A 25,736-nucleotide genomic window follows, 5' to 3' on the forward strand; every position below is an offset into this window, starting at 1 on the left:
TATGGGCTTCTTGTTTCTTCTGATGGAAAACCATTAATTAAGATTACAGCAGCTTCATTAGCGGTTGGTATATTGTACAACCTTTGGTCTACAGTTGTGTTCTTGATCAATAAAATTCTTGTATTTTCTTCGAGATTAACATACTGTAGCAATTAAAAGAATTTTGCATAGGGGTTACCCTGCATGACTTCCATAATCATGCTAACTATATCAAGCCTTAGTTTAGGAAACAGCCTGAATTGATTTTCTCTTTCATGTTGAGCATCCTAAAAATATAGTTGTAAGAACTTGAGTTTGTTGTCATTCGATATCAAATATGGAACAAAATGATAGAGTTGTGCATGTAGTTAAAAAAATAAATAACTTTCTTTGTAGATGCATCAATTAAGCCCCCAATTAAATTAAAAGAGAACTATTATTATATTATCTTGAGTAATTTCCGAATGAACAACAAATTTATATTGAGAACAATAAAGATCAATGAGCACATGATAATATTCATTATCAGTAATTTTGACTTCTCCTCCACTACAACAAAACATTAATGATTCATACACAAATTTTTTGGCACCACATCTAGAACAAAATGTAGGAGCTTGTAGTTTCATCAGAGCATTTGGAACATTTTTTTTCTACATATTATTAATAATAAAACACGGCCTTTTCATAATTTTGTACCACAATTTCACGATCTAGATCGTAAAAAACTTCTAAGAAAACACTGCTCACCACAAATCATGTTATGTGTTATTGAAACAGGAAAAATGCCTTTGCTACTTTTCTTTGAGATAATAATTATGGAATGTACGTTCTAAATTATAATCGCCAACTTCGGTAGAAAGCAAACACTTGCTCTTCCTCTTGTAATGTCTGGTAGATGAATCTGCATCAAAAACACTTTTATAACGCACTGTATACATTGTCCATTTTCCACAATCAAATGTTTGCTATGACCTTTATTGTCATAGTACAAAGATGGTTCATTTTTGAAACTACTTTTATAAAATAAAATAAGTCAAAATTATTTAACATTTAAACGAACTATGATATATCAGTAATATATTGCTACCTCTACAGTTCTGGTTATGTTGTTGAGATGTGGAAGACAACCATTGTGCATTAAAAGAGTTGAAAATAGCATCATGCACAGTGGTATTCTGTGTAAGCCGCATTTTTGCATGTTTACTTTGATTGACTACAATTTTCAACCTCGGTAGAAACCAAACGTTTGCTCTTATAACATTTGCTAGATACACATGTACTGAAACGACCTCCATTATCACAGTTTATAGATTATATCGTTGCACGTTTGTCAACATTGCTTCTGTAAGTTCAATAAATAAAACTTAGTCATGAATAAATATTCCGTTTACTTTTGTACAGTTTCTTAGATGAACTAAAACCATCAGGTTTAGTAGAAACCATACATCTAATCTTGTAGTGTTTTTTAGATGAACTTGTAAGAAAACCATCTTCATCTTTTGAGTGCATAGATTATGCGTTTTTCAACATTTCGTCTAAAATAGCAAACAACTTTTCATTAAAGAAAACGATAAAAATTAAACATATTACTCTTGAGCGGAATGTTAATGGCACCTTTGCATGCTCTTCTACTGTTAGCGAAAATGCATTTGTATTATATCATGTGCTGATAAGCTTCTTTATGCCTCCGATGTACTTATAGATGAGAATTTAAAAAGCGAAAGAAGAGGACTTGAATATTCAATATTACCATCTAGTTTAATCTGGAAAAAAAACAATGTATTAATCATTGTTTTGAGAAGTAAAAGAACATCAAAAAGTTATATTCAATTATGACTATATTAACATTAAAAGGATTTTAATGATACACAATTGAATATATGAAAAAGTAGTGTTATTCATCACAATTGCATTGTCCGTATAAAGTACCTTGGTGTGCATTTATTGGCTCGTACCTCTACTTAGAAATTTTATTTCTTGCACGTTTCCAATAAATAACACTTTGATCCATAAGACAAATCTATGCATTAGCAAATATAGAAATCAAAATGATAAACGACAGTGTCATAATCAAATAGTTGCATTGTTAGTCTGCAAGATATAACCATTTTCGAGATAATACACTCCATCCATGACATTTTCCTTAAAGTTCATACCTTCATATTACATATATAAATGTTGCCAACCTGTTTTCTAAAAAATCATCAATTTCACCAAAAGTATTGTTCAATCTTACCTGTGACATGTTCAGATAGTGATAATCTAAATCTAAAGCACCATAACATTCTTTATCTAAAGCACCATAATCCCAAAAACTCAATACAACCCGTATTTTTTCATTCACCTCCTAGAATGTGAAAGAAAATCAATCCCTACATTTTATTGTAATGGTGATATGGAGAAATAAGTTTCGTTTTGATCTTTATTCTTTACACAATTATTTATTGGGTGTTCATCCAAAGTAGTATTATTTATTCCTAATAAAAAAGGTTTTGTTGTAATCTTCATTCTCTATGCAATTATTTATTGGGTCTTCATTCGAACTATTTCTTCCTAATTGTTTACTTTATCAACCCGAAACTTAGGTTAGCAGTACGGCAGTACCAATGGAAAAATACTTGAGCAAGTATCCCCATGTAACTCAGACCATAATGATTTCTCTAAAATGTTGATTGTATACTTGTTACGGTCAATAATTGTTCAAATCTCAGTAAATTAAGTACACAAAGATCATGATTGAGCAAATAAAAAAGAACCGTAAAAACAAGACAGATTAAACCGACGATATTCGATAGATGTAAACATATTCATTGTCACCAAACCACCCTTTTGATTCTGCAATAAGCCAATAACTGGGCTTCACTTCGAGGACCGGCATCCTTTCGAGTCTCGTCCCCACTAAACAACAACAATGCTTGATCATCCTTTGCAGAAACATTAATACCCTCCTTTATATGAGCCAAAAATGTGGCAGCTTGACCAAGATGCTTTTGATAAGACTCCAAAAACCAAGATTTCTCATTGTCAATTTTTCCACAATTACTACTTGTATAAACGGAATGGCCAGCAACCATTATAAGGTTTTTAAGCTTTGGAAGTGGATAAGAGTTTTTTTAAAAAATATTTTAAAGTTCAAATTTTTAGATAGTATCTCAAAGTTGAAACTCAACTACGAGGGTGTGGTATATTCTTTGAATATAATTTCTGTAATGGTTAACTGGTACTCTATAGTTTATGGGTTTTACACTGTTCTTCTGTTCCTACAAAACAACATTTGTGTTTTTGCATTTATTATCACATCTGGTCTTTTCACAAATTCTTGACTCTTGTGGGTATTGGATCTGCATTTCATAGGTAGAACTCAATTTCATCATTTCTATTTCAATCTCTCAAAAATTCAAAAGAAACCAATATAACAACATAATCGAAGTCATCCTTACCAAAGAAACCAATTTCATCTTTCAATTCACCAAAAGTTCAAAAGAAACCAAAATAAAACTGAAAATTTGAACCAAATGAAACCATAACCAAAAACCATCAAATACAAACTTAAATGTGATAGATCTACAACATAAGCCCTAAAAAGCTTTAAAAGTTACAAACCACAAAGTCATCCTCAGCACCGGCATGATCGGAACTCACAGTTGGTGGCCGGAGAAAGAGAGCTGGCCTGAACCCTTGCCTGATTTTGTCTTGCCTTTCCTTTTGTCCAATGAGAAACTTAAGAAAAAAAGGAGAAATTTAGGGTAGAAGGTAAGATTGGAATGGGAAAGAAGGAAGGCAGAAGAAGAGAGCAGTATGAGCGAAGGAAGGAAAAAAGGGCGCGCACAAAAGCAGTGTTATGGAAGCTTGATGAACAGTGTTAAGCCTTACCAAACCTTTTACATATAGACAAACGTTACATATATATAGGATAGAGTATAGAGGATATGATCACTTTCAAAATATTTGTGATCACTTTTTACTATATTAAATGATTATTTTTAAAGTCTATGTGATTATTTTTAATGTGTATGTGATTATTTTTAAAACCTGTGTAATAACTTTTAATGTCTATGTGATTATTTTTAGTTTACAGTGTGATCACTTTTAAAGTTTATGTGCTTAATTTTAAAGCATATGTGATTACTTTTAAGGCCTATATAATCACTTTTTAAACATGTGTGATCACTTTGACTATTATAAGTGATTACTTTTAAAGCCTATGTGATTACTTTTAATACCTTTGTTATTACTTTTAAGGCCTATGTGATAACTTTTAAGGTATTATGTGATCATTTTTTATTTTCAAGCTTACCACCATTGCAAAAACACAATCTCCATAAGTTTAAAATTGATCACGTAAACCTTAAAAGAGATCAAATATGCTTTGAAAGTGATCACATAAGCTTTAATGTACCGTGTAATCACTTTTAAAGCTTATATTGTGTTACTTTTAAAGCATATGTGATCGCTTTTAAGACTTATGTGATCACTTTTAAAGCATGTGTGATCACTTGGACTTTTTTAACTGATTACTTTTAAAGCCTATGTGATCAATTTTAAGACCTATATGATTATTTTTAAGACCTATATGATTACTTTTAAGACCTATATGGGTTTTTTTTTTTAATTTTTAAGTTCACCACCACCACCACAAAAACACAATCTTCATATGCTTTAAAAATGCTCACATAATAAGCCTTAAAAGTGATCACATAAGCTTTAAAAGTGATCACATAGTAAAAAAAAATTGAGCTCACGAAATAATCATATAGACATTAAAGGTAATTACATTAGCCATACAAAAATAATTAAATAAGCTTTAAAAATAATTGCACACGAATAACGTCCTAATTTTTAGGACGGTACTAAACAAGAATTTGTGAATAAAAAAAGCTAGAAAAAACTTGGGTGAGACCGTTTCACTTGTGAGACGCATCTTATTAGGTCGGTCCAATTGTATATTTTTTTTTACCAATTTCACAAATTAAAATGTCAAATACAAGAGTTAAAAAACCAATTAAAGAATTAAAAGACTAATTTTAAGGATTTAAAATTGACATTTTTTAAGACATAAAAGGTTACTTAAAAAAACCAATTTTAAGATTTAAAAAACCAATTATATGACATTAATTTTTTATTTCAACTTTAAAATAAAAAGACTCAAATATTAAAGTAGATATTAAAAATCTTTAAAATTAACCTTTTAAATTTTAAAAATAAATTTTTAAGTCTTAAATTTATACTTTTAAATTTTAAAATTAATAAATTAATAAATCACGATTATTGGGTCTCAAACTCTGAATCAATTGCACGCCTAAAGGCTAGTCTCATAAGTTAGCAACTCTATTTAGGCGCCTACCATCCCAGGATACCATCCCACGCACTTCTCTTCTAAAATCCATTCCTCTTTTCAATCTAATACTTCCTGTCCTGTTCATCAAATTCCTTTTGACAATTCAATCTCATTCAAAGAGTGATAAGCACAAACTTCCATTGATTTCCCGTTACCATTTCGTTGTTACATAATTCCAATATTAAGATAGTCAAAAAGAAGTTGATCATTGGTGCCATTTCCCGATACAAATATCGGGTAAAAATCAAATTGTTATTTTGTAGATTGTTTGATCGGGGTTGGAAAAATGGGGCAAAGTTCAAAGAAGAAGAAGCGTAAGAATAAAGGTAGAGTTGCTTCAAAAGATGTTGCTTCACAATCTGCTGATTATAGTGAACTCATTTCCGAGGAACTTACTGCTTTGTAAGAACCCCCCATCTTTCTTTCGTTCTCCTCTTTTCTCTCTTTCTTATTTTATTATTTGTCTTTTATTTTCTGTAGTGTTTTATAGCGAACTCATTCGGGGAAGGGAAAATGGTGAAATTTGGTATAATATTCTCGTAAGTCATCAAGTATAGTTTTTAATTAGATGTTTGTTTAATTGATTGCACTTATTTTCCTTTAAATCCCTTTCTTGATTATGTTCCTTTCACACAATTGGTCAACATCGTAAGAACATACTTGGATTTGGGGGTAATGCAATAATGTGGTACTAAAAGTGAAACCAAGTTAATGTATTTGCGTTGTGCTAACAATAAGGGGGTGAGATGAGTGAAAGAGTGGATGTGTAGTACGTATGAAGAAAAGTGAGCGACATTAGATTTATTACTCCCATTCTTATTGTTAAAAGATACAAGGGTTACCGAAGCGATTCTTGGATCCTAGGCAAAGGCAAAAGTGCGAAGTTTTGTAGGTGAAAGCACAAGCTTCCCCAAGCTACTAATATAGTGCAAAATGACACAAGAGGGTCACAAGCATTATGTCTAATTATTATTTGTCTAATTGTTATAAAAGAAGAGAACAGGAAAAATGAAGAGTATAAGAAAAGAGACTAAAAAATGAAGAATCTAGAAGGAAGGACACAAATATATAAATTGAAGATTAGCAAAATTTAAAAAAGAAAAAAAGTAACTCGTAAAAGCTATAGAAGAAGAAGAAAAAATATGAACAATCTAAGAGAATTTGGAGAAAAAAGATGAAAAGAGTCAGAGACCATAGAAAAGAAGATAGTGGAAGAGAAAAAACAAAAATAGGAGGTACTTAGTGTGGTGGAGGTACTAGCGAAAATTCTTCCTAATTTTAGAACTGCTAGCAAATCCTTATTCCTTTTTTTTTTGTATTTTCTCTCTATCTCTCTTTTAACACAAGAACAAATTCCTTTTCCTTTTCTTTCTCTCTTCGAAGAAGACAACTTGTTTTGTCATGTTCTTTACTAAAAGAGCTTTTTTTTTCCAAAAAATGAACCTATAAAGCGCAAAAGGCACTAGGCGCAGAAAAGCGCACAAATGTGGGCCTTTTAAACCAAGACTAAGAAAAACGATTTTTCTTGAATCTACTTAGAGGCACATCTTTTAAAATTGAGCTCTTAATTTTCATCACATCTCCCCCATTCCATCTTTTTACAATAACCTTAGCACCTTTATTGTCTTTGCAACTACCGCTACTTCTCGTGTTTGACTTTTATTTTCCCCAATACGTTAACCCTTTCTTAGCATGCACTTAATATTTTAATATGTGATAACTAAGTAAGAGAAATTGTATCTTGATCAATAATGATGCTTTTACATTGCAAAATGAAATTAGGGCATTGGGACGTGGGTGGGTTGCCATTGAGTATTTATTATTAGTGTGTCATGTTAGGATAGCATGAACTAGGTAGTTGCATTTCGATGAGATTTTGCCTTAGTTTCACATCCTTTCGTGCTCAATATTAATAGTTGCCTCTCTACAAGAATACATAAGAGAAATTTCTATTGATGTGTAATAACTTTACGTGCCTATCATAAATAACAATTTGATTTTTGTGCCTTTAGACTTCTTTTTCTTTAGAAGTGGTATCACAACTAAGATTTTATGTTTATGATTGTATAATTCTTGGCTACTTTAAGACCTCGATTAAGATTTTTGTTTGTTATTTTTTTCCACCCAATTATGAGCAACATGTTCATATTGTTGCTTACTATAATTGCTGTAGATATATAAGTTAGTTTTGTAGACATATCATTGTGAATCATTGTTTCCTAGAATGGTTTAGTTTCCACTTTTATTCTTTAAGAAGTAATTACAATTAAATATTTTCCATACCTTGCACTATATATGCCTAAAGATTTGATAGGAAGGTTTCGACATGCAACCTATTTTAGAATAGGAAATCGTTCATGTACTTTTTAACCTTGCTTTTACTGTTTTGTTATTCTCTCCTTTAACCAAGAAAACTGTATTGTTCTTGTACGTGCGTTTATCAAACACATGTAATTTCTAAATCATTTATCTTGAGACAGGGTTCTTATGTCTTATATTTGATGCTTTTATGCTCTTAGGTCTGCAATATTTCAAGATGATTGCAAAATTGTTGCAGAGTCTCATCCACAAGTAATCATTAATATTAGGTATTTGTTGCTTTCTTGTCGCTTTGTCATTATTTAGTTTCTTTAATTGTTTGACTTCTCTATCTTATCAAATTGATAGACCATACTCAAAGGACTCTGGATATGAGAATTTGGATGTTTCCGCTTACTTAAGTGTGCGGTAAGTTTTTCTTAATGGCCACTTTTTTTCCCTTATGTGTTGTCTTCTATCATAACTCCAAATACTTATCAATTTGTTTTCTGAACTTACTTTCCTACTTTTTTCTTTGTTTTTTTAGGTGTTTACCTGGGTATCCTTATAAGTGCCCTAAACTACAATTAACCTCGGAAAAAGGTTTGTGTGAGAGTGATGCAAATAGACTTCTATCGCTTCTGAATGAGCAGGTACCTCTTTCAAAGCATTCCAATTATAATTAGAATGTATGTGCCAAACTTTGAATTTAATGGCCATTGCAGCTAGGGACTGTAATTGACAAGACCTACCAAAATTTCATGAGAGCTAACTCATTTTTTAGCATTTTCTCTTGGATTATATTTAAGTTTCAGTCATCTTTACTATGATACTCTCTTTGGCTAGGAATGGCAACCAACTCATTTTGTAGAATTTTCTCTTGGATTAGATTACGGGAGTTTAAAGTTGGGTTATAGAGAGTTTGTGCTACAACGATGATTAACACTATCATTGAAATGCTAAAGGTGACTTTTGATCGATCTCATTTTTTAAGCTTGATTAGGGCTACAATAGGCCATGCATGTACAAAGTAGAGTCAAGATTTGATCGTTGTTTGAACCTCGACTATGTGGAAGTGGTTTAGGCTTGTACGAGGATCATAGTGCAAAATATGGTTTAGGTCATGGTCGTGCTAACAATTGTGAAATGGATATCGCGGTCAATACAAATGATTTTGCGCCTTGCGATCAATGCGTCCTACATTTTGGTTGTGGTAAACTCAAAGACCTTTACAATACGGTTGTAATACGGTGATGCAACCTTATGTTAGGACCATGACTAGGATGGATGCAACTTTTTTACCTCGGTTTTTACGAAAATATTTAGTTTAAAAGTCAACTTAACTAAAAGCATTATGTTTGTTGGTATGTACCAGGCCAAAATTGATCAAGAGTATATTTGGATGATGAAAGTACAAAAGGGATAAAGAATGGAAGTGGAGGAAAGATGATGGGTTTCACTTACAAATCTCTCTCAATATTATGGAAAGATTTGTTTTTCAATAAATAAGTGTTCCCTCCAATTTCCTCCCTTCTATTTCCCTTTAATAAAATTCTTTTTAAATGGAAGAAAACACATTCTTCTATTTCTTTCCCTTCCCTTTTTCTCGATTTTCTTAAATTCCAACAAAACATAAGTCATTAGATTTAACGCTTTTATGCTGCTTCATGAATAGTGTTGACTTGCTCACTATTGTTCAAATTGGGCCTATCTTTAGGATTCTTCATGGGTTGTTCAATTAAACCTAATTCTTACTACAAAGTTTTTATAAGCTTGTATTGATTCTAAGAATTCAGTTAAATTCTTGGGCACAACACTGGCAAAAAGTTTACTAAAGTTGGTCGAGGAAATAATTAAATTCTTTAGTATAGTTTTTCTTATGAGGTCTAAAGAAATATTTTAGGGTTGTTTTTCACTTTTTCTCTTTCCAAATGTGATGTCAAATTAGGCTTAAGTTGGCTTTTGATGGAAAACTCTGCTTTGAGTGCTTATCGCTTATTGCCGGTCACAAGCCCGGATAAAGGAAGAGGGTGAGCGGATGATACTGACAACTAGCTTAGTAAAACTTAGTCACATCCCATGATCATGAACCATAACTTAATTCTCGTGTGGGCGTTCTTGACATACTGCACTTCTTAGGCCTGCGTGTGTAGTGAAAAGTATGTAAGGGTTGCTGGAATTGTCGTCCAAAAGTGATGCGCCACATTGCCAAGTGTGGTGCTAAATGAGCAAGGGCAAGTTACTTATACTAGGATGACGTTCAAAAACGACGCTTCACACGACTCGAGTGTGGTGTTAAATGAGCAAGGGCTCATAAGCTCTGAGCAAAGGAGGTTAAGGAAAACCAAGGGTCTTAGTCTAAGAATAAGAACTTGGAATATTGGTAGCTTGACTAGTAGATTTTTCGAGTCGATCGATATCATGGAAAGGATGAAAATTAACACTCTATATCTACAAAAGACAAAATGGGTTAGAGATAGGGCCAAAATGATAGTAGATGAAAGTCAGGAGTATAAATTGTGGTGCTCGAGAAAGATCGAAATCGAAATAAAGTTGTGTCATTAATATGGACGAACGAACATCTAAGGATATAGTAGAGGTATGTTGGAAGAACAATATGACTATAATAGTGAAAATTGTATATGGTAAAGAGATTTTGAATGTCTTAAGTGCATAGGCACCGCTAGTGGGGATAGAGGAACCTTAGCAGGAAAATCTGGGAGGATCTCTAATTGATGATATGGTGCAAAATATACCAATTATGAGAAGATCTATATTGGAGATGATTTCAATGGGCACGTAGGGTGTTCATGAAGGTTTTGTCTTTGGAACTAGGAATACAGAGGGAGATTGTATTTTGGATTTTGTACTCCATACAATTTGTGGATTTTTGACACAGTTTGAGAAAGAGATAACAATCTGGTGACTTTTAAAACTAGAGTAAACGAAACACAAATTTACTACTGTTTGACAAGGATGATACATAGAGGTAGATCATATAGCCACCCAACACAAACTCCTTATTCTAGATGTTAGTTGTCGCCGAGAAAGTTATTGGTGAAGCAAATTGGGAGATGACTTCGGATACAAAGGATACTTGTTTAAAGATAAAAGCTTGCATCGTTCGAATAACTAAGGATATTTTAGGAGAATCAGGTGATCATTTCATGGTAAAGAAAGATACTACGTGGGGGAATGAGGAGATCAAGACAATTATCAAGGAAAAGAAAAAATGTTATCTTGCATTAGAAAAATGTAGGAATGAAGAAATCTAAGCGAAGTATAAGGAAATCAAAACCAAAACAAAATTAGTCGTCCGTGAGGCAAAATTAAAACTTTTTAAAGAGGTGTTTGACTGACTAGATTTTAAATAAGGAGAGTAAGATAGGATGACAAAAAGGAGGCAAGCAAAAACTTGTAACATAGGTGTAGTGAACAATATTAAGGATAATGATAAAAACATTCCAGTTCAAGATGAGAACACCAAGGATCGATGGAGGGAGTGTTCTGATGAGCTTTTTAATGGAGAACATGGACATGTAGGAGAGCATGAGGATTTTTCAATCACAATTACCCTTCATCAAGGCTCTGCAGCAAGTCCTTTTCTTTTTGAGCAGTTCTAAACGAGTTAACTCGATTGATACAAGGAGATATGCCTTGGTGCAAGTTGTTTGTTGATGACATTGTTTTGTTAGATGAAACCAGGGAAAGGGTAAATACGAAGTTAGAACGATGGAGATAAGAGTTAAAGTAACAAGGTTTCAATTTAAGTCGAAGTAAGACAGAGTACATGGAATGTAATTTTAGCATAAATGAGATAATGAGAGGCACTATAATTCTAGAAGAGAAAGATATCGCTTTAAGTACCTTTGGTACATACTTCAGAGTAATGGGGATATCCAATAAGATGTGACCCATAGATTTAAGTGTGAGTGGAAAAAATGGAGAGCATCTACTGGGATATTATATGATCAAGGTGTGCCTTTAAAGTTAAAGGGCACGTTTTATTGGACGACCATTGGACAACATAATGTTGGGCTTTTAGAAAGGATCATAGTAGAACCATCTCCGATTGAAAAGTGGGCATATTTTGGGGGTTAGACTAACGAAGATATAAAAAAGGATTTAAGATTTTTAATTATTGAGGAAAAGATGATAAGAAATCGTTTAAAATTGTTTGAGCATGTGTAAAGACTGGGTATTAGTAAACCAGTAAGGAACATAGAAAGTTATTGGAGACTTAAAAAGAGTGCAAGGAAGATTGTTGATGACTTGGAGAACATAAGTGGAAAATAGATATGAATGACCTTGACTTACAAATTGAGATGGTAGAAAATTAGAAGGATTAGAGAAGAAGAATATATGTGGGTGGACATTAGAGAAGAAGAATTTGAATAACTTGGACTTACAAATTGGTTCATATATTTGACTCGAATCTTTTAAGATTAAGGCTCTGCATTGTTGTTGTTGTTGGCTTTAGATGGAAGCTAGTGTGTGAGATTTTCTTTCTTATTCCTTTTTCCTCCACACCATACCTATGCAAGATTAAATTTGTTGATGGTGACAATCTTGAAGATGTTATTTTTGCATGTCCACCTTTGTTCAATGGGTTTGACGGGAGTATGATGCATGATATATAAGTTGCACGTGGGATTATGATGCATAGTCCAAGGCGCATGAAGCGCAACGAAAGATGAGCTTATACAAGGCAAATAATTCAAAATAAAATCAAAAAATAACATTGGCATTTGCATTTTTCCCCATTTTTTTACCGGGAAAAGTCGGGCATATCCCTTGTGCTCTTGTGCCCTTGCATTTTTTTAAACTAAGATGTTAGGGAATTCTATTCTCAACATTTACTTTTTCTTATTTTTTGTCTCCTCTTTTGAGTGCTTGAATGGATTTCTTTTCTTTCTACTTCCTTCGTTATGTATTCTTGTAAGACTCACATGTTGCTATGATTTTGTTTACTTAATTATTTTATTTAAGCATGAGTGGTTGCTACTCCAAACTTATCGTTATATTTGTTAGAATAAATGATCGGACTCAAGGTCTACGAATTAATACTGGATAGTTACTTCAAAGTATTGTATTATTTTACTTTCTTTTTCTTCCACTCCATCAAAATGATATATCTTATATTTCTGTAAACATAATTTGTATCCTCGTAAAAGTGTCCAATTTGAAGAAGGTACTCCTAAAACCATAATTTCGACAATCATTGTATTAGATACTTGAATCTATATCCATATCCATTATATGTGCCTACCATAGGTGACATTGGCTTAAGAAATAGTCCATTTTTTGAGGGATGCTTGGTTCGAAAATTGGTGGAGCCTAAAGTCATGTTGGCAATTCTTTATTATGATAACATGTCTCTTTTTTAATAGATTTATGCAAGTGTTTGGATTGAGACATAATGGTTTTTCATAGATACATTTTTTATGTACTTTATGCTTTCGGCGTGAAGTTGTGAACTAGAAGGATAGTTTCTGGAGAAGGTTATTTTAGAGTGATATTTTGAATATTTACTTGATTACGCCGATGTTAATTTGGTAAGGAGTCCAAGTAAAGTCATTCTTCTAGAATGTTTTGTTTGGGGAAGGTCCATTGAACTATTCAAATTGTGAATTGGGTTTGTGTTTGTTACACAACCTATTTGAGTTACATAGGTGTAATAGATATGTCCAGTCAATATTCCAGTAAAATTTCTTATTTTACATGCTTTAAGTAGAATAAAAAAGGGATCTTATGTTCTATAAAATTCTGCTTGTATTGTCTTGTGGGTAATGGGTTTTTTAAAGTATCATTGTTAAATCTGGTATGCTTTTTGTCCTCTCTTGGGTCGTATGAGTCAGCAGATTTCGTGGATGGTCTTTATCAAATATTGAGTATGATTGTTGATTTTATATTTTACTGGGGACTACATTTTGTTACAAAGTTCTTGTTTTTCTAAGAATGTTAATTTTTAAAGTATTTAGTATGGCAGATTTTAAACATTCCATGTAACTACTCTAGGCAAACTCTAATGCTCGAGAAGGACGCGTGATGATTTTCAATTTGGTGGAAGCTGCTCAGGAGTTTCTCTCAGCACTTGTTTCGGTGGATCCTTTGCATAATCGGGTATATTAAGTTTTGTCTGACCTACGTGCTTCCATTGTGCAATTCATATTGATGAAGTTTTTTTCTTGATTGTGAAGGTTGTGTCATTTGATGGAGACAATGACACTCAGTTGCCTACTTTAGATGGGACAAAATCTCTAGAAAAAATCGCTTCTTCTAAGCATGCCTTTGTCTATGGTTTTACGGATCTTTTTAGTGGTCATGAGGAGTCTTATAATTGGAATTTTGGAGCAAATGATGGTGGCAACCTAAGCTCTTCAATGGTTTCCCAGGCCTTATCTAGATCAAAGCAAATATATGAAGGCGTTGAAAAAAATTTCAAACAGAAAGAAAAGAGTATGAGAGAGGATAATCGATTTTCTGGAGTAGTTTCCATGCATGCCAAATTGGAATCTGTTAAGAACACCAGTGAAGATGAAAGTAAGAGTCTATTAACAACTGATTCAAGTGGATCATTCTCTGAAGACTTGGCTGTAGAGCAAGACAAGAAGGTATTGTTGCATTTTTCTTCGGTATAATACAACATTCCATTCAGTAACATCCCATTACTTGATGCCATTAAGTGGCTCTCACCCGAAAAAGATTTTAGGAGTTAGATATATGCAACCTTATCCTTATTAGCCATAAAAAAGAGGCCAACCTCTGAATGACACTTAGTAAAGATTATCTACAACTTCACTTAAATAAGAAGTGCACATGATTTAATAAGCCATTTTTATTCTAAACTAAAGAACTATAAATCCTTGACTACATTGCAATGGCATATTAACAAAATTTTAGGGTGAAAATAGTTAGCTTATGACATCTAAGACTTTATTTTGTTTCCTTAAATTTTTGGCAGCCTTCTCCTTCAACCTTACCAACCCAAAAATGTCGGCCATCTTCTCCTTCCTCACGCCGGTAACTACTCAGACCGTCGTCCAAAAACTTTCAGCCAGCTGCAGTAATTTTCTAGTGACCTGCATTTTTTTCTCTCTCCCTTGCTCTCTTTGGCTTCTGCGAATTTCTCCCTTGCCGGCCACTTCTCTAGCGTTGACTCTCTTTTTTCCGGCTCTTGCTAGCACCACCCAGGCGTGGCGTCCTCTTGCACCACCCGAGAATTGCCTCCTTTTTCTCCCCCTTTCTACTAAATTTTTTAATTCCCACAAATCCTAATTTTTTTCTTACTCATGCTCTCTGATTTCTCACACCCTTCAACAATTTTAACCTATTAAATATCAGCCATACTCTTTGAATCCTCACCTGCTGCCGGTACCTTCCTTGTGGTCTCTGTTTTATTTCCGGCGCCGCCTGCCCGGACCACCCCCAGAACATGAACATCCAAAATCCTCACTCTTTTCTTGCTTCTTCTTTCTTGAACCATTTTACTTATTTTCTTAATTTTATTGCTGTGTCTTTCCATGGTCCCTTTTTTTCTCTTTATTCTCCGTTTTCTCATATACATTCTGCTTTTCTTTTTATTTTTGACTTTTTTTTTTTGATTTCCTATTCTTCTTCATTATCCTTCTTTTTCTGTCTTTTCTTTTATTCTGCAATAGGTTAGTCTTACCCATTCTGCTCCACCTTCTCTTTATCTTTTTCACTACTCTTAGGTCCCTTTCTTGATTCTTCAATATCTCTTTCTGTTCTGTTAGTTGAACCTTACATTTATCCAGTTTTCTTACTGCTTCCCTTATCTTCAACCTTTATACTCTCTTCATGGACATCTTTTTTTCTTTCTTTATGAAATACAAATGCCATTAATTCATCTTTCTTTCCTCGATGTAGGATGAGGAGTGAATAACCATTGTGACTACATTCATGTTCTGGATCAAAATGTTCATCACAATTCTCACAAATCCCTTTTCCAAACTTCCCATAAATTTCATTGGTGGATGTGGGTTTGAATTATTGAATGAAACCATTTTGTACAGCCATTTGAAGCATGTCTAGAGGAGAAATTTCAGGCCCAAAACCTTCAAGAAACTCATCAAGATCATCTTGTTGATTATTTTCTAAACTTTTGCCGTCACCGGCGATTTTTCGGTCACCGGGATCTTACCACTCTGATACCATTGTAATAGACCAGCCAAGACTTGTAACCGAAATCCGTTTAATAGTGGAGCAATTCGAGTTTGCCCAGACTCCTTTGTTATTTCTCTTATTTCAATATTCTCAAAAGCTGATTAAACATTACAAGGTTGGCTTGTCTATATAGCCTAAGCCCTACAACCAAAATACTAAAATACAACTATCGTAACTAACAAAACCGAAAGACTAAGTAATAGTAAATTGTCAATAATGCCCTTGGACCCTTTGACCCAATTCATCATAGTGTTAAGACAAAAAGCTTAGGGGAACAAATGCCTATAGGAAGTTAATATGTAAAACAATGTTGGTCTAGAAAGGTTGTGGGAAGGAAAAAGTTATGTAATATAACAGACAAATAGTGATAAATTTTATTCTTAGATCTTGTACTGAACAATACGAAGATGGTGTTGAGCCTAGTGAAATGTTGAAGGCCAAGGCTCACATTAGATTACTTCTTGTGAGTTGAGATTTGGAGGTTGATATTAGTAGCTTTGAATTGAGTTATGAATATCTAATTGGTGGATGTAAACAAGAAAATCATACAGAAGTTTTGTAACTATGCTCTAAGTTTTCTTCATCATCATTAGCCTATTGAGTCCCGCCCATAGTCATAGCCAGGGTGGCTGGGTAGAAGGTTGACTAATACTTTCGTCACAAGGAGGTTGCGATCTGAAAGAGCCCTTTAGCTCAAGAAATTCTCTACAGAGAAAGCCCACTGTGCCGGTGTCCCTCAGCATGTGCTAAATTTTCTTTAGTACATAATTAGAATATCGATAGATGTCAAATTGTCCTTGATCAGTAAGGTACAACTAGAGCATTTGTTTTTTCCTTTTTAACTTCCTCAGAAGAGTTAAAATAATCAACCCAAATAAAAACACAAGCCCAAATGACAATTGGACATGGTAACTAGTCATTACTCTACCAAAACAGCATCCAAATGTCTCATCTTTCAACTTGATCAAGCACCCAAATTGTCATTTTCGAGGTCAAGTAAAGGAGGCACTAAACAGAGGAGGGAAACGATAACTACTGACCAAGTACGTGGTAGAGGTTTTAGGATTTCTTAAAACATACATTTTCCGATTGATGTCGCATGGTCGTTCCAAAAATGTGTCTATTAATTGCAAATTAATTCACCAGTCAATTCACATCTTATTCTGAAAGAGCAATGCCAATGAATTTGGCTGGAAATACTGGGTCATTCCAAAGCGTGATTGGTCTTTTTGTGCTAGGTTGTCATGTCGGGGTGACTAATGACATGGTTCAAGCGTGACGTGACCAATGCGCGTGGTAGGTAGAGATCTAATCGGCTGATTGTTGTTGCATGCCTACAATTTTGTTTAGGCGGAAACTTCTTATCTCACGGCACTCCAATAGCTGCTCTATATTTAAGCCACTTGACTTGTACTTGATACGCCTTATCTTCATCAATCTCCCAATCACTTTGGATAATTGAGCCTAAATACTTGAACGTGGTCGAACTAGCAAGCTCATTACCTCCCATGGTCACTCGTGTCTCCCACTTGTTCCTCCCCACTAAAATTGCATTTTAGGCATTGTGTTTTGGTGCGACTTATGCGCAACCCTTTTCCTTCAAGAGCTATTCTTCGCTCGTCTAATTTCACCTTGACTTCTTCTCTGAATTCTCCTACAATCATAATGTCAGCAGCAAATAAAATGCACCAGTGTACGACATCCCTAATGTCCTTGGATACTTCATCAAGGATAGAAACAAATAGGAAAAGGCTTAAAGCTGAACCCTTGTATAGACCCACTTGGATAGGAAAAGGTACTGTTAGCCCATTGTGTCCGTATGCTAGTCATGACTCTCTCATACATCACATGTTTTGAATTTCATTAATATGCCTCAATTGAATTCCTTTTGCTTTAAGGCTAACCTAGATAATGTCGTGTGGGACGCTATAATAAGCTTTTTCCAAGTTGATGAACACCATATGTAGATCTCTCTTTCGGTCCCTGTACTTCTCCGTCAATCGTCTCAAGGCATGGATTGCTTCAGTAGTAGATCTCCCTGGCATCAATTCAAGTTGGTTTTCTCTGATTATTGACATCTCTCTAATTCTACTCAATAACTATCTCCTGCAGATTCGTCGTGTGGCTAAGGAGTTTGATTCCCCTATAGTTCCTGCATGTTTAGACGTCACCTTTTTTCAGAAAAAATTGGAATGAGTGTGTTGCCCTTCCATTCGTTCGACATCTTAGCTATCTTGAAGACAACATTGAAGAGGTCTGTTAGCCAATGAATCCCCTCTTCTCCCAAACAGCTCCACACCTTATTATGTACATTATCAGGGCTGCCTTTCTTTTCCCCATTTTCCCGAGTGCTTGTCTCACCTCGTCTGTTGTAATGTCTTTAATTTTCCCAACTTCATGTTGTCTTTGAGGGTTGTGAGTCACACTTTTAACCTCCGCTATTCCCCTATCTTCGTTGAAAAATTGGAAAAAATAGTCCCGCCACCTTCTCTTGATGTCAACCTGCTTCAACAAAATTTTCCCGTCTACATTCTTAATGTAGTTCATTGAATTGTGGTCTTGCCTCTTCCTAGCATGGGCCTTTGCGATCTAAAATGAATAGGCTTCACCCTCTTTTGAAGTATTTATTTACTCAAACTTTTAATTAATAGAAGTCTTCTTTATTTGCAACGTTTGGATTGAGGGTTCCCAAAACTCTAGGTCCAGTAATTACCCATTGTATTCTCTACTTGGCAGGTTAGGTGAGTAATTGGCTAGTTACTATATTAGAGCTAATCTGCTTTCCATTTCTGGTAAGCAGAGAGCTTGCTAATTTCTTTTGTCATTGTTCTTTTTATGTCTATGGATAGGCTACTTCACGGCTTGGATTAAGGAATATTTTTCTTGATTTCCAGTTGCTGTATGTCTCTTTGATTGAATATGCTTTCTATAAGGTTAATTGTGATGTTGGTGGTGTTATCCGAATTGGATTCCCTCCAGTTATTTATAAATTCAAAACTAAATAATTTGTAAACATTGCAAAACGATGTAGCTAGATAAATCTAACGTATTATTTATTAGCCCCTTACAAAATAACAAGTAATTATAAAGTATATTAGTTAAAAACTGTAAAAAATATTATACATGTGCAAAATAAAATTTAACGTTTATTTACTGTTGTAAAGAGTATGTGGCAACTGAATTAGAGCCGAGGATACGTTTTTTCATATCAAGAACCATGTATTGATGATAATGCACAGGCCATAAAATATGCTATTACTTTTACTACTTTTTAAAAATTTTAATGCACTGGTCAAATTGAATGACAAATACTTATAAATTGAGACGGTAAGAAAACAGAATGAATAAAGAAGAAGAATCCATGTGAACAACCAATGAAACTGATATATTTATTCATGTAGCCGACCTCAATCTTTTGCGATTAAGGCTCTAACATTGTTGTTGTTGATGGTTGTTTGTCGAACTGAAATAAATTTGTTGATGGTGAGAATGTGAGAGTGAAATTAATGGACAAAACTGATCTGAATTGAACATAAGGGAGGAACGTGGCTTAAATGAGAAAATCATTGCTGTTTTCTTTTTGAGGGGGTGGCATGGCAGTGCTCAACTTATGATCCATTTGTCTATACATAGGATCAATGCGGTTTCTTTTGTTTTCTTATTCTGTGCTCATTTCCAAGTTTTTTTAGTTTGTTCTTTTTCAGGATGATGTGAATGATTACGAGGGATCTTTCTCGTCCTTTGATGACATTGATGATCAGGACACAGGGTCTTTGAAGTCGTCTTATTCATCTTTAATGACTGGTCAAACATCCCAAAATATCAAAAAAGATCTGATCATGGTAAACACTTTGAATTTTTTTGTCTCTGACTACGATTGTACTATGTCTACAATGATTGTTCCTCTTTTACAGGCTCATCTTATGCGCCTTGCCTGTGGTTCGAAAGGCCCACTTGCAGAGGCTTTGCTCAAGATAGCATCTGAGCTGCATAGTATGGGGGTATGCATTCATTTTTGTTTATGAAATATGGTCATTATCATCATTCATATTTCATTCGCCTAACTTATTATACTTAAGCATTTATTTTATGTTATTTTCTCTAGATTATTTCAGAATGGACACGAGACATTGCAACTGACTCATCGAAACTTTATAGCGAGACTTTTGATCGTGTTTTCCATCAATATATGGTTGGGATGTTTTCCCCTCTTTATTTCGTCATTTTTTGATTGTTTTATTGTTGGTTTGATTTTTATTCCTAGTAATGTTTTGCTTAAATATGTTGCAGAGAACTTCAGAAATATCGGACTTCTGGAAGCCGGTGTCAGAATTTGAGGGACAAGAGTCATCTCAACAATATTCCCGGTATCTTAGTGACTTTGATGAGCTACAACCACTCGGTGAGCAAATTGCATTATATTTTGAGGGACAAGAGTCTTTTCTAAGTGCATCAATGTGATGGTTATTTATCCTAATTTTGTTGTTTGAGAAGGAAGGTTTTGTGAATCCATAACAAGCAAGAAGCAAATTGTTAGAACGTGATTGTCCACAACAGAATTAATTACAAATTATTTAGTTTCTTTGAATTTTCTTCACTGAATATTGTTGACAGTCGAGCCACTTTAGTTCATGATGAAGCCAAGTAGGCTATTGTAACTCACACTTTATCACCTGTAGAAACGGTTAGAGATGGTGAACGACAACAAGAGGGGGGGTGAATTGTTGTTTTATAAGTTTAAGTATTTTTGCCCAGTTTTTGCGGAATTAAATTGGGAAATTAAAGCTTAAACTTAATGCGAAAAATAAGAAAGAAACAACACAATTTTACGTGGAAACCTTCTAGACTTAAATAGAAGAAAAAACCACGACCTCTCAGGATTTCAAAATTCTCCAATATGTTTTAGGCAATTAGTTACAATTACATAAAACAAAGAAACAAAACTAGGCCAACTTCTCCTTCTCTTTCTCCTTCTCCTTCTCTTACTTCACTCAAAGCTTCTCAAATTCTCCCCTAGACTTACCCAAGTCTAGTTACAACAATTCTCTCAAAAACCCAATTTCTAAAGATAAATTTAAAGAATTGCACAAGAAAATATTATAAGTTAATTGGCAATTTTTGGAGCAAAATATTTCTTGTTTTATTTTGATCTCACGTATGGAATCTTTCTCTCTTGCTTTTTCGGTTTAAAAAATAAATTCCTTATATATAGGAGCTCATGTAGTTGGTAAACAGAAATAACTACCCATTACATCCTTATTCCTAAGATTAAGGAGAATTAAGTGGATCTTGAATCTCAAGAAAATACACACGGTTATTTTCTCACTACATCCGTATTTTTATGATTAAGAAGGAGTAAGTGAATCTTGATTTGCAAGAAAAAGCCACGGTTATTTTCTAACATAGTTAAGGTAGTTTTTCTTAATTAAACCCATATTGCAAGCCTATTTATGAGGAAAAAAAATAAGAAGTTCTCCCCACTTTAAAAGGAGTGGTTATTTTTCTTTTAAAAAATACTTTGCCAATTGACTTATTAAATTAATAATGCAACAAATTAATTTTAACCAATACATCAACTAAAAATCAGAAAATATATTTAACAAAATTTTCCAGCTAACGTAGATTCTCCAGACTCCTGTCTTGGGAACAGAGCACTGTCTTCATCAACAAGTATCGTCAGATCATCAAACTTGGGAACAGTAGACCTCTTGTCTACATTTGACATCCTAAGCGATCTTCCTTATCTAACTTCCTTGGATACATTTGACATGTACAACGTTCATAGACTAAGTCATAGGCACTATCAACGATCTCTATCAAGACCGGATATCGACCTGCATACAATCTCTAAAATACATTTGTTTATATTAAGTGTAGTTATCATCAAAACCTAAGAGAGCCAACAAGCTCACCACATGATCTTCTCTTTAACCCTACCAAACACAACAAACCAGCAGCTCCTCTAAAATGGCACAATAAACCAGTTTCATATTTGTGCCTAGCAAGATATCACTCCCTGTTTGTCTTTGAAGCAGATTAATAGTGCTACTGTTCCCAATGCCCTTGTTCACCCGAAGTTCTCCCCCTAAAAGGCAATTAGCCTTCCAAAATTTTGCCAAACCTTTGAGGCAAGGTGAGGCAGTGTAATAAGTTCTTACAAGTGAAACTTCCAGATGGATCCGTCACCCATCTCCAGGATTCCTCTATTTCAAAAAAGTCATGGAGAATATAGAATCTTGAAAATCAAGTGAGCCTATACCCTTGTCATGAGGATTTCTATGAAGTAATGGTCCCCATACATAATCAACTTGAAAAGCAGAAACTTATAGGATGTTATTAAAACAGCAAAAAAAAGGAATCGCAGGTATGGAGAATATTATGGATTAATCAGAATCAAATTACAAGAGATGAAAATTATTATTTAATTTTCTTGATAACCTTTCCTTTTCTTTATGCTCTTTAATACATCATTAATGCAACTTCTAACAAACTCATTCTATAGTCTGTCACACACATCATGGTGAAACCTATAACAAACATTTAATCATCAATTACCCATTGTTCCTTTCTTTCTATGATCACATGTGCTAATATAAGCGGGTGGGTCTGGTGTTTGGCATAAGAGCATTGTGTTTGTTAGAGACTTGCTCAGTTTTTTTTTTTTAAATATGGTTATTTATGCCTCGTGTTTGTTAGAGACTTGCAAGGCGTATTCTTTAGGTTTATTGCGCCATTGTTTTTCTGGTACCTTTTACAACTAAGTTCCCCAACATCATGGTCAAAATTTGTTGCAACTCGACTGTATATCTTCTCTAAGAGCTACGAGTTTGTGATGACTTTCCCCAAATCCTAAAAATCGGTGACTTAGAAGAAACTAGTTGTCATGTGAATGGATCCTTTATCAATGCTAAATGAGACTCTAGGCGGCAACAATAACAACAACAACAATTGTTAGTATTAAACAATGTTTTTCATTTGAATTACTCCATTGAGAGAACTACTACTACTAAAAACTCTCGCTTCTCTTTCCTTTGTAATCCACCTTATGGCCTATAAGCACTTATAAACAAAGTCACTTGCTCTCTTACCACCATTCTAAACAACATAATTCTATCATTGCACCTCTTCACTTCTACCACATTGTCTTTGAATTTATTGAAATTAGGATCCCAATCCCACTTCGCTTGCCCTTCAAGCTCGAATACCAAAATTTATGTCCATTGTTTTCTCTTTATAAAGTCCCTTTTACCTTGTTTACTAAATAAATGCAACTTGTTATTCTCTAAAAACATCCACCAACTCTAATGATTTAGTACTTTACGTCTCAATATTCCAAGTCCCCACACGTAGCTTACACTCATGTCTATGATTTCCTCGAGCACCCCTCCTCTTTGGACTAGACTTTAGGTTAACATTGTTCACCCTATGCTTTATTCTTACTACCAAGATACATTAAATACGAAAAGGCACACTTAGGATAAATTTTGCCGTGCAAAATGAAGAAAACATTACAATTGGTGTTATTTATTTCACCGTATCTTTTTTTATCTTTCCCATGATGGTATACGCTTTTCTGGAAAATTGTTTGATAGAGTGCGCCATCTGTATTTTTTATCCATCAATTTTAGTTTCTAATTTGCGTAGCCCTTTTTTGTTGAAATAATTTTATTAGAAAGGTGATGTGCTTTCATAAAATCAATCCTTTTGAAGATATTCTCTTAAGTGTTAGTTGTTTGTTATTTTAATTCTAGGGCTAGTGGAAATTTGTGCTATATAATTTCTTCAAATTCGAGGGGATTGACGGTTATGAGGGATGAGATGGTGTTTTCACTTGTAACTATTGTTTATTGCCACTTGTATTTTGATATTGGATGTCTCATAGAGACAAACAATGCAAGAAGGCTGAAAAATAAACGCAATTGACATTATAAACTTCTCATTCTCTTGTTTATTTTGTTTTGTTGGACTTATAACTAAGATGAGAAATCTATTCATTTGCTTTGTTGAAAGACATCATTTTGGTGATGTAGAAAGACCTTGGAATATGATTGTTCTACAGCCTTTTTGTTGATTTCTAGGTTGATTACGTTAAATTTAGGAAGAAGAATGAGTGGATTAGAAAGCTTTCAAATGTTAGTAGTGGGCTTCTTTTTTTCTTTTTTTTTTCTTTTCTTTTTTTGAGTTCTGTGGTGGATAACAATGAATGGTTTTTCAGTTCTTTTGACAATGCCTTACATCACTCTAATTATGTTGGTAGGTCATGGAGGTTTTGGCCATGTTGTGTTGTGCAAGAATAAGCTTGATGGTCGGCAATATGCTCTAAAAATGATTCGTCTTAAAGACGAAAATCTACCAGTTAATGATCGTATATTAAGGTACTATATTATTATGCATCATATTCACTTAAGTATTCTTACAAAAGAGGGCAAGCATCATAGTGAATGGAGAAGAAGAATCTACCATTGAAACTGATATATTGGTTCATGTAGCCGACCCTAATATTTTGAGATTAAGGCTCTGGCATTAATGTTGTGTTCATACATTGAGTAGTCTTACATCTTATTTGAATATATCTTTTTCAACAAAAATAATTTAGATAGATCATACAAATGAAAGTTAGAAATACATTAGAAAGTACTCCTTTCGTTCCTATTTGATGTTCCCATTTCCATTTTTGGCATGTTTATTTATTATTCCCCTAAATAATCATTCTATTTATATCACATTCATAGGACATAAATTAGCTTTTGTCACCCTAATTTTAATATTTTTTAATGCTTATGGTCCTAATATATCTTTTACTATCCTTATTTTTAATAATTTTTAATACTTATGTCTTCACGTGTTTCCCATTGACTTTATTTTAACATCTTTTTAATGTTTCTAATCCTTATATTTTTTCCACATGTATATGAATCATATGAAAACCAATTATAGTGGTGAAAACTGAAAACAGGTATACATATAAGATTAAATGGTGTATATATTCTGGTGGATATTTTGTAAGTAATTGGACATTTTCTAAAAAGTGTACATATTGGGATGGTATTCTCTAAATAATATAAACTTATTCCTTCATAAAAATATGTACACTCTATAAGATAGTATGTACACCTTCTGCTTCGATATGTATGTCTCAGTTTGGTTTTCAGTTTTCACTATTTTAGTTGTTTTCACATAATCCTTCCCTATATATATATATAAAAGTAACACCTTTTTTTCCAAAAAGTAGTACATGATACAAAGTAATACATTTTTTCCAAAAAGTGACACCGTTTAATGTAAAAAGTAACACCTTTTTTGTGAGTTTTTTTTCAGAATCTTTTTCTTAAAGTAACACTTTTTTACCTAAAAGTATCATCTTTTTTTTTTTAAATAAATAACACTTTATGCCTAAAAGTAACACTTTTTTATTAAAAGAGTAACACTTTTTTGTCAGGCAGATTGGTTCTCATATAAGCATGGTTCTCACTTGAAGTTTTTCCTATATATATATATATAGAGTACTTTTAGCTCAAAAAGTGTTACTTTAAGAATAAAATATATTTTTCAAAAAAATAAACATAATACAAAGTAATACGTTTTTTTTCAAAAAATAAAACCTTTTTATGTATAAAGTAACACCTTTTCGTCAGTTTTTCAGAATTTTTTTCTTAAAGTAACACTTTTTTTACTATAAGTATCATCTTTTTTTTCAAAAAAAAGTAACACTTTTTTTCAAAGAGTAACAAATTTTTAGTACAAAAGTAACATTTTTGTCAGGCAGATTGGTTCTCACGATTCTCATATAAGGATGGTTCTCTCTGGAGCTTCTTTATATATATATATATATATATATATATATATATGTATATATATATATATATATATATATATATATATATATATATATGTATGTATATATATATATATATATATGTATATATATATA

General features: G+C 33.3%; 2 protein-coding genes across 10 annotated transcripts in view; one reads left to right on the forward strand and one right to left on the reverse strand.

Moving 5' to 3' along the window:
- Window positions 1-490: 490 nt before the first annotated feature.
- LOC130819562 (uncharacterized) lies at window positions 491-3,849 on the reverse strand. Of its 4 annotated transcripts, XR_009044627.1 has the most exons (4): window positions 3,586-3,849; window positions 1,597-1,745; window positions 1,070-1,324; window positions 491-883 (listed from the first exon to the last, which is right to left on the reverse strand). XR_009044627.1 is itself a non-coding variant. In XM_057685327.1 (3 exons), the coding sequence occupies exons 2-3, from the start codon at window positions 1,275-1,277 to the stop codon at window positions 774-776; spliced, it is 318 nt and encodes a 105-aa protein (XP_057541310.1). In that variant the 5' UTR covers window positions 1,278-1,745; window positions 3,586-3,849; the 3' UTR covers window positions 491-773. The 4 variants fall into 4 exon arrangements, 1 of the variants encoding a protein (XP_057541310.1); XM_057685327.1 differs by having other exon boundaries at window positions 1,070-1,745; XR_009044621.1 differs by lacking the exons at window positions 491-883; window positions 1,070-1,324; window positions 1,597-1,745 and adding an exon at window positions 1,768-3,323.
- A 1,430-nt stretch (window positions 3,850-5,279) lies between these two features.
- Window positions 5,280-25,736, forward strand: part of LOC130819594 (eIF-2-alpha kinase GCN2) — a 41,209-nt gene continuing 20,752 nt past the window's right edge. Inside the window, exons 1-12 of one of the 6 annotated variants that reach the window (XM_057685332.1) lie at window positions 5,587-5,722; window positions 5,801-5,859; window positions 7,840-7,908; window positions 7,988-8,047; window positions 8,166-8,271; window positions 13,637-13,741; window positions 13,819-14,232; window positions 19,495-19,647; window positions 19,720-19,806; window positions 19,911-19,997; window positions 20,096-20,207; window positions 24,063-24,180. In XM_057685332.1, coding sequence (XP_057541315.1) covers window positions 5,834-5,859; window positions 7,840-7,908; window positions 7,988-8,047; window positions 8,166-8,271; window positions 13,637-13,741; window positions 13,819-14,232; window positions 19,495-19,647; window positions 19,720-19,806; window positions 19,911-19,997; window positions 20,096-20,207; window positions 24,063-24,180 — 1,337 coding nt within the window. In that variant the 5' untranslated portion in view covers window positions 5,587-5,722; window positions 5,801-5,833. Of the gene's footprint in view, window positions 5,723-5,800; window positions 5,860-7,839; window positions 7,909-7,987; window positions 8,048-8,165; window positions 8,272-8,556; window positions 8,584-13,599; window positions 13,742-13,818; window positions 14,233-19,494; window positions 19,648-19,719; window positions 19,807-19,910; window positions 19,998-20,095; window positions 20,208-24,062; window positions 24,181-25,736 lie in introns of those variants that run through there. The other 5 variants (XM_057685329.1, XM_057685331.1, XM_057685328.1 and 2 more) reach the window with 5 other exon arrangements.

Source organism: Amaranthus tricolor, chromosome 1 (genome assembly GCF_026212465.1).
Source record: "Amaranthus tricolor cultivar Red isolate AtriRed21 chromosome 1, ASM2621246v1, whole genome shotgun sequence".
Classification (NCBI taxonomy): domain Eukaryota; kingdom Viridiplantae; phylum Streptophyta; class Magnoliopsida; order Caryophyllales; family Amaranthaceae; genus Amaranthus; species Amaranthus tricolor.

Excerpts from the sequence above, each read along its gene's own strand:
- LOC130819562 (XM_057685327.1), bottom strand. The coding sequence starts at position 1,277 with ATGGAGGTCGTTTCAGTACATGTGTATCTAGCAAATGTTATAAGAGCA. Across the intron at positions 884-1,069 it reads ACATAACCAGAACTGTAGAG|ATTCATCTACCAGACATTAC; the intron begins GTAGCAATATAT and ends TTTTTGATGCAG.